The 14207-nt window shown below is 45.5% G+C and overlaps 1 protein-coding gene across 3 annotated transcripts; it reads right to left on the reverse strand.

The window, feature by feature from the left end:
- Positions 1 to 3050: 3050 nt before the first annotated feature.
- Positions 3051 to 13092, reverse strand: ccdc149a (coiled-coil domain containing 149a). 3 transcript variants are annotated; one of them, XM_037480499.2, is made up of 13 exons: positions 12805 to 13090; positions 11739 to 11900; positions 11533 to 11571; positions 11260 to 11367; positions 11056 to 11172; positions 10714 to 10886; positions 10342 to 10414; positions 10145 to 10229; positions 9290 to 9434; positions 8954 to 9030; positions 8341 to 8373; positions 5443 to 5535; positions 3051 to 4306 (listed from the first exon to the last, which is right to left on the reverse strand). In XM_037480499.2, the coding sequence occupies exons 1-13, from the start codon at positions 12853 to 12855 to the stop codon at positions 3777 to 3779; spliced, it is 1686 nt and encodes a 561-aa protein (XP_037336396.2). In that variant the 5' UTR covers positions 12856 to 13090; the 3' UTR covers positions 3051 to 3776. The 3 variants fall into 3 exon arrangements, with proteins under 3 accessions (XP_037336396.2, XP_062417108.1, XP_037336399.2); XM_062561124.1 differs by lacking the exon at positions 11739 to 11900 and having other exon boundaries at positions 12805 to 13092; XM_037480502.2 differs by lacking the exon at positions 8341 to 8373 and having other exon boundaries at positions 12805 to 13091.
- Positions 13093 to 14207: the final 1115 nt, after the last annotated feature.

A 14207-nucleotide genomic window follows, 5' to 3' on the forward strand; every position in this document is an offset into this window, starting at 1 on the left:
TCTATAATTTGAACTTAAGTACGAATAAGATTGACGGGATACCAAGCTTGTATGGGAGGACAACATCACTGTTAAAATTATAGCTTTGTAGCCTTAATGAAGTGGAGACACAATTTACCTTTCAACTGACTAAACCCTATTCCAATTTGACAGCCAAAGTGATGACAAAAACCACGCAGTAATTGCAGTCATACTGAGTCCACATGAAAATGCAAACCGAGCAAGTGATGCAGTTATGCATATCGTGTCCCTGCTACATTAGAATTATTATCTCTGCAAGAAACAAGCGGGAAAAAAGTGATTGACATTTTTTTTCCTCCTCTTTCCTCTATTATCTCAGATAATAACAGCATTGTCAGCAACAGAGCAGAAAGTTACACTCCTCAAATCGCAGCACCCGGGGAGCCAGTCCTGCGGCGCTCTGAGAGGCACCACACGATATAACTCAGGTAAGCGTAAAAAAGGCAAGGTGAGCGAATGAAGCACGGACCAGGAGGGCACTGGCCATCAGTGGAAGAGGGCATCTGGCTGGTATAGTAATTAACCCTGCAGAGTGGTTGGCCTGGAAACTGCTGGCTCCACATGCCCCTCTGCACCCCTATCCCTCAAACCGTTAGAGGACCCAGAGATGATGGGATGTCAAAACCTCCCTGGTCACACTTATTAGAGACAGTGAGCATTGCTGTGACCCCGGCTGGTCTCTCCGACTATCTAGGCTGCAGGGTGAGATAACTGAGGGGGGGGTGGGGGCTTGGGACCAGAACAAAGTCGGTTGATACCGTGGTATGATGAGTGGTTTCTATGATGGTACAACCCATCTCGACATCTAAAACATGAAAGGGAGGGCGCAAAGCTACAAAAGTCAAAAGGACATGCACACACATACAAATGATTCCTCCCTTGATCTCTCTTTGAAGCACAAATAGGGGCAAACTCACACCTGTGATCGAAGCAGCATGGGGCTAATCAAAGCACTTGACAATGCACTTCTTTTTACTTGCCCTCTAGTGGGGGATGTCGCCGTCACAGATAAGGGGCTAAGATTAGTTTTTGGCATGGGCCAGCTGGTAGTGTAGCTTCATTTTATCTGTAGTCCTGTTGATTGGCTTCACCGGCTCTCGACAATTCACTTTTGCTCCGGGGGGGGGTGGGAGGGTCTGGTGAGGCCCTCTGAATTTTCCAGTCGTGTGATAAGTCTCCGATACATCTTTAGCGAGGAAAAGCTCATATACAGGTGGTATGGTTTGTGTGGTTATATCGAGGTTATTTCGAGTAATTATTGGTAAAGAAACCAATGCACCGCCAGATATTCTCTCTTTACTATCTGAACGTGAGTGAGGCATTTTATTCCTCGTTTGTTCCTTTTACTAAATTTAACTAGCAACGCATTCATGTGAGCTCAAAATGACTAAATGCTGTCCGATATTTGTAAACTCGCAGAAAAACGTTGGGGTTTCCTGGTACAACCTGAAAAATACTGGGTTTTTGATAAAAAAGACTGATCTCAATAGGAAAGAATGAACATTCACACAAAGCATTTTGAGAATTGTGGCCATGACATTTGCATTGCTCTCTGGTGGACAAACTATGTAATGGTAATACTCTTTTTCAAAGACCTCAAAGATATCTGTGGTATTTCTGCACAATAATTTATTTTCAGACATCATCATCTATGACCAATGACCCACGTTTAACTGGCCCACAGCCGAGACTCGACATCATAGCCCGAATCAGGAAATGCACCTCAGGGTGACGCTTTTTTTTTTAACAGATATGCACATCTCAAACTATTTCTTAAAGGTTTTCACTTGCATGCATGCAAAAAAAGAAGGTCAACAAGAAACTAATGCAAGCCGGTATCATCTTACGATTCCATTAGTTCAGACTCCATCTGGTTTATAAACTTAAACTCACTGGGAGAAAAAAAGCTCTCTGCGGCGTGTCAAATCAGCTGCCTGGCACTGGGTACGCACCATATTGGTGTTCCCGAGCTTGATTCCTTCCTCGCTCTCCGCCTCTATTTTGTGTCAGAGATTAAAAATAGCGTGGCTTTCTGCAGAATAAGCAGTTCATGGATTCTGGCTTTTTACACTGTGTTTGCCTGGAGAGGCCAGCTGTCACCTGTCAAGAGAAGGACCTGATTCTCAAAAAAACACAGTTGGTGTGGGTTGTGGACTTTGGCCGTCGGACAAAATGGGCGTGTCTGTTTTACAGTAGTCCCGTCTGTAGCTTTGTTTTTAAAGTTTCACTCATAATCATACTGAGAAGCTTTTTTATTTTTGTGCATCGAACATGAAGAAAACCCCAAACGGGGGCAGATACAATAAATATCTTTCCAAAAAATGTATACATTAATTTATTTCGTATTTGAATATTTCTCCTGATTTTAGGCAACTCATTCGTGATGCCGGAAACAATTTTCTCCCAAGACCGGAAAAGAAGAGAATCAAGTTAAGCCGCTGTAATCTGTCTAGCAATCAAAAGACTGAGACGGCTGCATTTAGAATAAATGAGACCAACCTTGTGAACACTAAAAGAAATTAATCAGGGAGATTTTCTGCAGATATGGGCTCATTTTCTGGTTCAGAACATTACTATCAAACAAACCTCATCTGTGTGTGAAAGCTCAAACAAATATTACACCAAGTTCACAAAGTCAGCCTCTGTGTCAGAGTGGAGGTTTTAAATCAGATTGAATTCCTCCTTGTGTGTTCTCTAGCTTAAGGAGAGAGCTGAATCAAAAATAGCAATCAAAAACTTTCTGTGTTGTGGTTCCCAACACACCCGAAGCAGATGGACTCCACGCCCTTTCATCCACAAAGGTCAATAGTTATTATAATCCTACATTTGACCTGTTCATTTTTACTTTGCTCTGGTCAAGTTTGCATTTCAGAATACAACTTGGTTGATTTTAGTTATTTTAACAATGTATTAACTATTTAAACCCTATACATTAATTTTAGCACACTATTTCATCTGCATGATTTTTATAGTCAATATCAAATACATGAATCAAACTTTTCCATGATCAATTTTCAAGTACATCCAGTGGAACAAATACCTGGTTGGGAATCGCTGCGATATTTTATTGTGTATGTGCGTGGGTCAGAAAAGACCAACTTTTGGAAATGTCATATTGCAAAGTTAGGCATTTATTTTAATAAATATCAGTAGTACAGTGTTTTCACATATAAAGGCACATATAGTCTCATCCAAAGATCAAAATAAAAATGTACTGATCAATAATATTTACCCATGCAGAGCAATATAAATAAATATAATTTTGAATATCAATATTATTAATTTACACATATTTACAACACGATTATTATTTGGACCACCTATGAGCGTAACGACAAAATGCAGCACTCCATTCATTCCCGTAGGAAGAAGCAGAAAGCAAACAATTGGGATTATCTTATCACAGGGGAAAGGAAGAAGGGAATATGGGGCACAGCAGTCGAAGCTGCCATATCTTTTATTTTCCTAGCTAAACTCTTCCTGCAGGGCATTGAGTTTGCAACTCCATTGATTTCAAGATTGCCTGTTCCTGCGCAGCAACACGCCTGTCTAGATACAAAGTGACCCTACGGCTCCTACAATGGTGGCTGAAAAAGTGTTTTCCCCTCACCATTTTATTGACTGAAACGGAGCTGCGAGGTAGAACAGGGAGCTTGTGAGCGGTAGCCACGCCGTGGGAATGTAACTAGGGACGATTGATGCAAGAATTATCAGCGAGAATGACGAGGGCGGCGATTCAAAGGCTTTCTGTGACGTCAGACCATGCCGAGGCTGTCCCCGCGACAAGTGTCACTCTCTGCGACGTCCCACCCGCCTGTATTCCTCGCGTCAGTGGGCTGGCTCTGTGGAATGGACAGCGGGGCATCTACGCGTGCAGGCGTGGGATTCGACCCACCGTCCCGGGATTTGCGTTGCTGACGGCCCACCTCTGAATGATCCAAAGAGGCTTCCTCTTTTGGGAGCCAGGGAAGTTGTGCTTCGGGGGACGTGACACCCAGTGCCACGGCTGCCTCTTCTCCCTCCTCCACCGTGGAGCCCAGTTCTTCATCCTCACCCCCCTCCAACTCGTGCCCCGCCTCCTCCACTGGACTCCGCCCCTCCTCCAGGTCCAAGACGGCGCCGTCTTCCGCCAGGGTCGCAATGCGTCCCCCTCTCTTGTCAATCCCATTCGTCTCCACCCCCACCAGAGGCTCCGGGCTACCGAGCAGTGCAGGTGCGACTTCCCCGCCGCCGCCATCTGTGCCAAGGTCGCCGCCAGCGGAGTGGTTTCTGTCGCCTGAAACAACTGGGAGCGGGAAAATGAGACAACTGGTCATTTTAATTACTAACTTGATCACAGGCCACAGTTGCACCTGAAAACTAGTACTTTTTGCCCTGTTCTGCTCCCCTGGGAGGAGATGTGAAGTAATGGCTTCTGATATGTTACCTGGCAAAATCAGCATGGTCAGCTACCAAAATTGAGCTGCCAATAACCAAAAATGATTTTTTTTCTGGCTACATCTACCTAAACTCCTTTTTCACTGAGACAAACAACATTTATTCTTGGTGCCAATAATGACACAAGTGTCAGAAATGTCAGACCGAATTTATAGTAACAACAGCTTATTAAGTTGAAACAACTGAATTGATGACACAGCCAGTAATTAAATAAAGTCATTTCAGCCAATGTGAACTAAGAATTCTAGGGGCCAATCCTCATAAAGTCATGGCAGTCGATCCTTTAAATGCTAAAAATATCTTTTAGACAATTGTAAAATGGTGGAAAATGCTTTGTCAAGAAAACACAATGAAAGCTTTCCTTTTCTGGACCACTGTGTGAATGTAGAAAGTTATTTCAATTGCTTATGCGACTCAAGTGCTTCCATGGCAACAGGCTAAATATAGCAGCAGTGCCCCCAGACAAGGGGACGCAAGACAAGTGTGACGCCCCGCATCGCGGCAATAGCAACAGCTTAGTTCTGCTTCTTCACCCAAATATGTTCTCACTTTGGGGATTACTGACCCATATTTGTGGATGTGCAGGCGAAAAGGTTAAAGACTGCACATAGAGTCTCGGCCACCTTTTCACATACTCACACGCACACATACACACACAGAAAGGCACTAAACACCCAGGAAGAAAGCAACATTACTTGAACTGGCATCCATATTTATGCCCCCCCACCCCCGTCCCCCATCCCCTTTCAAAAAGGGAACACGGCAGAAGTTTCTGAATGTCAGCGGGCGAGAATTTGCTTCACATTTCCAAAATGCCATGGCATTTGGGCAGCTTGCACCAATGAGATGCGGAGAGACTTGGGTTAAACGCAGGAGATAGCAAGGAGCTTTCAGCGCGAGGTGACTAATTACAGTGTTTATGCCGTCAGCCGCGGGTTCTCTCAACAATGGCCGGAGAAACGGCTTACGCACAATTGCACTCACCTGTGTGTGGCCGCACGTTTGGCTGAGACGCGGCGCGTGTTGGATGAAGCTCCAGCTGGAGATCTTCACTCAGTGCGACGTCGCCTCGATTCCCTGTAAACACCCGAATCGGGAGAACGAACCCGCCGCGTTACTGCCGCATGCTAATCACTACAAAAATAAACAAGCACGGCATGCGAGGATCGGATGGAGCTGCTCCGAGCACATGTATGTGGTGCCGTGCTGCGTGTACAAACATGCGCGCACGTACGCATCCACGTGCTCACAGGAAGTGGTTTCCGTTCCCCTGTCATCTGTCTTCATTAGTGATGGCTGCACGCCTCTTAGGCGGACACCATATGCTACTTATAGGAGACGCTGCACCATAAACCAGACATCACAAATACACGCGCACACACACACACACACACACACACACACAACGTTGACTTCACGTAGGCATGTGAACACACACAAGGCTGTAATTGTGCACATCAGCCTGTGCCTTCACAGAAGCGCCCTGAATAGGCCGGTTTCTCTGACCAGTCAAGTGTGAGGCACAAAAACAAACAGAAGAATGAGAAAATGGATGACTGGGTGACACGATGCGTGAGAACCATGAATGGCGAACTGAGACCATATTGTTATGAATGCCGGCCATATTGTTGTTGATGCTCGGCGCTGACACTGATGTAAGAACAGTGAGTGAGGGCATTGTGTGGCGGCTGTTTGGATTCTGAAGCCTCTACATAAAAACTGGGGGGCGTAAAGAGAAGCTGCGAAGTCCCTGATTGTCTAAAAAGTTCCTTCATCGTTATGTCAGATGGTTTTAATTGAAAATGCTCAACAACTGTTGGATGCAGGTTGGTGTACACATTAAGGCATCTTGAGAGTGAATTGTAATAACCTTGATGACTCCAGATCAACGCTTCAATTTGTCTCATACTTTGGTTTATGACCACATTACCTGCAAAGCTAATGCCATTCCCATCAGCCTCAGCAGCAATCACTGGAGCAAAGGTTTGGACGCACTTCCTCGTTTAATTGAATAATAAAAGTCTGTCCCGATATCCAAACTGCTTTTGACCTGATACTCGAATACACCATGTCATATTCTCTATAGCACAAACAAGGAGGGGGAAAAAAGAGATGAGAGGTCTGTCTAACAGTCCCACGGTGACACCCTCCCACTGAGATGCAGTGCTGTCTAGCTCTCGAGTGGCAAGGAAATGCCTTCTTATTAACTGAAGACCTTGGACCCAGACAGAGCTATATGGATGCATTTTGTATCCACCTCTGGTTTTTTTTTCAATAGCTGATGCACACTGACAGGCTTTCACTTGCCGTGTGACATTTCAACTTGCGCTCAATCACCTTGGTTGGGAAGGTGGGGGGGACGGGGCGGGGGGGGGGGGGGCTTTGGCGGCATGGAGGACTGATGGGGATCCATCAATCACAACTCTATCTGACTCACTGCATCTATGTCATTGTTTCTCTCTCTCTCTCTCTCTCTCACACACACACACACACACACACACACACACACACACACACACACACACACACACACACACACACACACACACACACACACACACACACACACACACACACACACACACACACACACACACACACACACACACACACACACACACACACACACACACACACACACACACACACACACACACACACACACACATCCGGAGACGACGTAGTCACCTCCAGTGTTCCGCGGGGCCCCGGGTAGGCAGCCAAGGCCCTCCATCCTATCCCCGATTGCCTTTAATATCCATCAGCCCAACTTCATACCACATCAAGGCCACAGACGCTCACATCTCTCTATATTTCTCTCGCCCTAACAGTGGTGGACAGCGCGGTCGTCAGGCACTCTGGGCCCTCGCCTACAAATTCCCTAATAACGGCACATTCCCCTAAATGTGTTTGTAATGTGGGCAATCATTTTCGGTAATGGATGCTTGTCAGTTTTATGGCGGTGAGAATGACGGTCTCGTGACAGGGCACCTCCATTCAGCCGCAGTCTCTCCACCTCTCAATTTGGTTGCTAGACGGCACAACATCTCCCTCCAGTGGGAAAAGCAGGGACCGTCTTACCTCCTGGTTGCTTTTGGAAAAAATATAGTACGGAATAGAATATTTTCATGAAGTTTACACTTGGTAAATGACATTTAGGTTGTTTTTTAAAAATATAATAGGCGTTAAAAAGCTGACAGGCGTCATAGCAAAATGCAAAAAAGGGCTGAAATGAATGAAGTGCATTTTACAAATATTGAATGAATAAGCCTGGGTTTACTTCATAATGTAAGGATACTGGTATACATGTCTTTAAATTGAAATGACTTTTTCCTCCTCGATTAAGGGAGTTATATAAAAACAGTATCTTCAGTATTAGGAGCATATTTCACTATTCATTTACCCTCCACTTTACTAAAAACAGTGTATTTGGGTTGGCCCCCATACCTTGAAGAAAAAAAAAATGCCCATCTCTGCTCGTTCTCTTATCATCATACAATGACAGCCTTCAGTCGCGGTCTGAAATGACTGATGATTGAAAAATCTCACCACAGCAGGAAGCAGTGCGCGCTGCCTTAATCGGGGTCCCTCGTACCCTTAAAACATTCCCAACCACAAACATTCAAAAATTGTCCTTTTTTTTCTCCGAATGTAAAATTTAAGACGGATCCACTGGACCAAAAGGATGAGTGTTTGATGCTAATACAGCCGGCTCCAGTCAATGTTATCATGAACAGACACATGAGCGGGTGGTCAATGGAGTAAACACATTGTAAACGGTGGGCATGAGGTGACACACTTTCTGGGTGTTTGCCCAGATTTGTTCTGGCGTGACATAGAGGAGGGCATGGATGGGCTAAGTGGGGCAGAAGGAATACATACTCCCAATTCCCACCGATACGCGGTAGGTCAAGCCTGCGACGCGGCCAGAGAAGAGAGAGAGAGAGAGACAGACACAGCGTTATAGACATAAAACCGTATTAACATATTTAGATAAACAAAACCGCAGAAGAATGAGTTAAATCCAAATCCAAGTTTATCACAAGTGTTCTGGTTGACTTTGTCAATAAATCCCTAAGTCACACGGTCGTGTTTGCTAGTGGTGTGGTACAAGTTAGATTTGCAACCAGGTCAAACCATGGGCAAATATGCTTCCCAAGAGTGTAAACATACAGGGGCTGAAGCTGATGCCCTTTCCTCACAGTGAGGTGTAGAGTTCAGATCATTTACAGTACCAGTCAAAGGTTTGGGACACATTCTGTCATTCAAATTCAATGGGAAGGTGTGTCCCAACTTAAGTTTTTCCAACAGGCCAGAAATACTTCTATCCCATAACCCATGACTTTGCCAGAATTACAGACAGTGTTTTGCCAGATTTACGTTTTCATATTTTATTCATAAATGACTGTATCTACTCTGTATTTGTTTTACTAGTGGATCTTGTTTGATGTCAGATTAAAAAGATTTTCAGAAATTGCGCAAAGAAGCGGCCCACCTGGAAGACTCCACAGTCCAGAAACCTCCAACGTCTTCAGCTTCCTTTCCAAATCCGCTACTCTGTTTCCAAGGATCCTGCAGACCAGACACAATGCTTCAGATCACTTGTGGCTGATGAACAGTGTTTGTGCTTGTGTGTTTGTATGTGACACAGTTCAGTGTTTGCCTTGGAGGTGGAGGAGGATTTACAGAACAGGTATGCAAACATCCTGCTTGTGTGCCAGAGGGACGAGAGATATATATATATATATATATATATATATATATAAAGAAGTCAGTGGAGAAACATGCAGAGGTTCCTCCAACATCACCGTAATGTCACATTTCACAATACCTGTTGGTGTGCCTCTGGTGCTGGATGACCAGGTTCTTCTCATGGATGGTCTCCAGCAGTGCCGTGGCCAGCGACTTGAGGTCAGAGATGGACTGAGGCGTGGCCGGCAGACTGCAGCCCCGCTCCTCCAGGAGCAACTCCTGGACTAAAAAGGAGAGGGAGACCAGAAATAGGGACGGCCCAAAAAAAAACAAAAAACACATGTATGAAAGGATGAGGAGAGAAGAAAAAAGTGCGAAAAGGCATTTTTTGTGCTAATGAGGTTATAAATGATAACATGTGGTACTTTTCTACCACCTGCCAATAAGGCCACTGATAAAACTTGTCCAAAACTTTAGATATGCAAGAGAGGGTGATTTAAGATGAGACACAGAGGAGGGGGGGGGGGGGGGGGGTAACAGCATGACGAGAGCATGGCAGAGATGGAAACAGTCGTCTGCTAGTGACGCTCAAGGATCTTTAACTCCGGAGCCCACTGTGCTGCTTCTGTCAGGAAGTGTCAGTCACCTTGGCAGGCTCATTTCCCTGCCAGAGGTGATCTCTACCACTCAGAATACAATTAGTAGCTCAGCTGGAGTCAGAGGGGGGGGGGCGGGGGGCATCGGCCCAGGAAAAAAAAAAAAAAAAACGGGTTATTAAATAATGCACTGGAACGCGGCAAGAAACCAAGTGGCTTTTTTCGAAGCCGCTTTGTTATACGGAAGGATTAGTTGAAGAGTTTGTCTGATCCAAAAGCGGCTTTGCATGCCACAACACCAAGGCGACAGACAGCGTTTTAACTGGCCTGCAGCCCTCGGACCGCGGCTGCTCTGCGATCTGTTTATGTCCGAGGTTCAAAGTTCAAACAGCTTTCACCTTGCTTGGCGGAGAGAACGCCAGTGAGGGGACTGCTGTTTGACTTCCCGTATGCGGTGGAGTTTTTCCTCCTCTCAAGAGCCGTCTGTGGGGAGGGGAAAAGGAGAAAAAACTCACCATGGCATGTTTGATGAACAATTTAAATCAATTTTTTTAGCAGAGTAAAATGAATTGTTAAGGAGACGTTCCATCTGCACCTTGTACTTCATGATGTTGGATTTCAGCAGGTTCACCTCTTCTTGTAGTTGGCTGAAACGCTCATGCAAATACCTACAGTTAAAGACAATCAAAATCACAAATCATGAGAGCCGAAAAGCATGCAATGACATTGACATGCGAGACCAACAAAAAGCAATCAATCAGAGAAGAATCATAACAAAGCGGCTCTAAAAATGACTTGCCTTCATGAGGCTTTAATCGGATAACTTGTTTTGCATGTACATATTCTCCCAAAAGTATGTTTTTTCGACAAAGATGTGTTTACAGCCAGTGAAGAATAAAAAAAGAGGGATAAGAAAACCAAGAAGTGGTGCGGACATTAGAGGCCGCGTATCTGCTTCTTCACTTGCCTGTTCTCCATGCAGAGGGCATCCACATCGATGATGCGTGCCTCGCGGTTACCCAACACGTGGTTGAGCTCCACGTTGAGTCGGTGGGCCTTCTCCCTGAACACGCTGCGCTCCGACTTCACGTCCTGGAGCTCGTCCGTCACGGCCTTCAGGTCGTGCACCATCTCCTCCATCTACAAGAAAGCAGCAAGGCAAAAAAGAAATATTGGATGTAGAACAAAGTGGAAAGTGACTGTACATATGTTTTAAATAGCTGAACGTTCCCATTGGATCATCAAATACACTGTATATTTCTGACTGTTTGAGCTGCCTTTGTATTTTTTGATTCATAAATGAATGAACCTGTAGCCCTGCTCTCTCAAGCTGGCGGACCAGTTCCTCCCGTTCGTGGGCGGGGAAATGGCGTGCCCCCACGTCCTCGTCCCCCAGCCTCTGTCGCGTAATGGTCATCCTCAGGAGCTGCAGAAAAAAAGTTAAAATATAAACTTGCCGTTTCTCTCGAAACACATCTACTCATTAACTGGACTGAGCTCATGGTGACCTCACCTTGTTGTCTCCCTGGGCCTCCGCAAGTCTCTGGGTCAGCTCCTTCACCTCCTCCGCCAGCTGCTTTGCTCGTTCCCTCGAGTCCCTCAACAGCTGTGCCAGGTTCACCTGAGGAGAAAGAAGAAGCAGCAAAGAATCACATTTCTTACTCTGTATTAAATGGCATCTAGTGTGCATCTTTTTCACAATACTGTTTACTCATTCTTTTAATGCAGTTCTTAAATTCTGGTTGGTACGGCGCACCTTGAAAGCACCACCATGCAGCAGACTTACTTGATTTCGTTTTTCTGGTGGCAAAGACGGGTCACCATCCTAAAATATGAAAAGAGCTAAATAATCACAATGTTCCTGGTCCGTCACACTGTCGATCATTACCCCGACTGCTTGGCCGCAGAGTTCTAATACACTAAACAACTTGCACACTCAACCGTGCACACCCGGGGCCAATCGGCATCACCTGGAAAGCCTGAACCACTCACAATGAGTTCCCGGTACTTTTTCTTGAGTCCCTGGTGGCGCTCCCTCAGCTGGTTGGCCATCAGCTCGTACTGGTCTCTTTCCTGCTGACAGGAATCCAGCTCCTTGGACAGAATGAGCAGGGCCTCCTTCTTACTCTCCAGCTTGCGCTTACACACCAGGAACTAAGATACAGGATACAGTTCTTGTGTAAGTGTTAATCCCAGGGGACCCCCCCCACCGCCCCAGGTGTAATCACACCCATTGATCATAACACAGGCCTGGATGGAATTGGTCAAATGACTTCATTGATGATACTAACCCTAAGCTGCTCGCGGGAGGTGGAAAAACACACACTGGGGTCGAGTGTTCCACGTGTAGATAAGACACAAGAGAACAGAACAGAGTAAACCTTGATAGCGGTCAGAGCCGCCCTTAACCAAATGAAACAGAGCTGAATGTGCGTAAGGCAGTGTGTAGTAAGGCTCGTAGTGTGGCTCGACCTCTCTCATTCAGGATGTAAAGCTGCAACCAATGGTTCATGAAGCAGGCTGTTATTCCCTTACTGAATGGATGCATTCACTGGATAGATTTTTACAAAAAGAAAAGAAGCAAATCCTTTAGGGTTTGTGGTTTGGAGTCATTTAATTACTGTGTGGTTTTACCTTTGAGTTTCCAAAAGTCATTTGCTGTTGCCGCTTTGGTCATTTCTGTACGTTCTGTGCCAATAACAGCCAGCTGTGGGTTACCAATATATTTTATTCACTAATCATTGAGTTTTAAACATTGGGTGAGTAAAGTTCCAAAGGCAAATGTCACAATGCGGTAGGTGTGGAAGAGGCGTCAGGAGCGTCGCTGCATCCTGCATCCTGCATCCTGCATGTGTCGGGATGCAGGCGGTTTGACACAACAGCACACTTCAAATTTACCACCTTCAAATTATTACGCAGCGTATCAGTCGAAACAGGGACAGGTGGCACCGAGGAGGGAAGACGGGGAAGATCGCTCCGTATGTTTGGGCGCAGGGGGGCGTCTGTAACACCGGTCCGTCTCTGCAGCAGCTGTTCACGGTGACCGCCGTTCACTCACCTCGCTGACGAGCCCCTGCCAGTCGCCCTCGCTCCTCTTGGAAGGCTGCATCTCAAATACTCTGACAAAATGTCCTTATAACGGCTGTCTTGTCCGTCTTGGCCCAGGCTCCGTTTGTTTATCTTGCAACGTCACATTTTTTTTTGTGCCGCCGCCGCCGCCGTCAAGCGAGTGAGAACAAGATCCACTTTTTATATTCAAAATAAAATCCCCGTTGAAGAAATTTAGTTTTGAGCGATTCTTATTGACGTGACGGTAAACCTCACAGTAAAGCTGTATCGTTTGCAATCATGGGGAGGAATTCAAAATAGTAAAACGTAAATCGGCATTTAACAAGATCTCCTTCACAATAAAAGCACGCACTCATTAACGCGGTGGGCGTTGTCAAAAACCAGTTACGTCATATTAGATCCGATCTGTAGGCCATTTGTAGTTCAAAGACCTGTTTAATTTACTCATGTATTAGTGAATATAGTTTTATGTGGAAATATGCGTGTATTCTGTTATTTTAATGTCTTCCAATGAAACACTTTGTTGCTCGTCTTGTGTTCATTAAATCATATTTTTTATTACTGTAACGCGAGTTCCCAATCTCACGCTATTCTTAGTTTGATCCCCTTATTCATTTTTTTTACTAGGACGGGCGGTGTTCCCCTTTAATTTTCGCAAGGCGGAAAAACACTTCTCGCGAGATCTCCCAGTGGAACCCTGTATCTGAATGAAACGCAGGATCGTGGTTGCGCTGGCGCTGCACCCGTCACCACAGCACCGGCGGATGTCTCCGCTCCACCGGACCGCGCGTAAAGAGGAAAGGGGGGAAACGGGGGGAGCGTTGCTTGGAAGTCCGCTTAAAAGTCAGGCTACAGGTTATTTTTTCGCAACCTCTGTAGTCAACGTGGAGAACTCTCTTCAGGATTTTTCAATCCGTCACTAATCACGACTTCCACGGAGCAAATACTACCCGGGACGTATTCAATCTCCCAATAAATTTGAGATAATTTTAGACTCCACTGTACATCTTCTCCAAGCAACACGGGACCTGCCCGGCCTAGAGCGTGGGTTATGAGTTGTGGAGTGAGTGGATTTCCCTCAGCATGACCCAGGGGCTCACCGGAGTCCCTTGCTCGGCCCCCTTGCCGGAGGTCGGTGGGTCTCAATGAAGGAGCTTTAAAAAAAAAACTTCAAAGGCTCAGAGCGAACTCTGTTTTATTTACTTCAGCACAAAAATTCAGATTATAACAAGTTAAAAGAGAAGGAAGAAAACCTTCAAGGCCTCTGAGGCCATAAATCACCTGCACTCTGGCTTCACATCTCCTCCCAGAACTGCTGTAACTTCTGTCCATTACATAACACCAACATATCTCAACAACAACATATATATTTTGCGTTTTACAGTTTTAGAT

Source organism: Pungitius pungitius, chromosome 1 (assembly GCF_949316345.1).
Source record: "Pungitius pungitius chromosome 1, fPunPun2.1, whole genome shotgun sequence".
NCBI classification, from domain to species: Eukaryota; Metazoa; Chordata; class Actinopteri; order Perciformes; family Gasterosteidae; genus Pungitius; species Pungitius pungitius.

Excerpts from the sequence above, each read along its gene's own strand:
- ccdc149a (XM_037480499.2), bottom strand. The coding sequence starts at position 12,855 with ATGCAGCCTTCCAAGAGGAGCGAGGGCGACTGGCAGGGGCTCGTCAGC. Across the intron at positions 11,901-12,804 it reads GGCAGGGGCTCGTCAGCGAG|TTCCTGGTGTGTAAGCGCAA; the intron begins GTGAGTGAACGG and ends CCTGTATCTTAG. Across the intron at positions 10,230-10,341 it reads CCAACATCATGAAGTACAAG|ACGGCTCTTGAGAGGAGGAA; the intron begins GTGCAGATGGAA and ends CCCTCCCCACAG.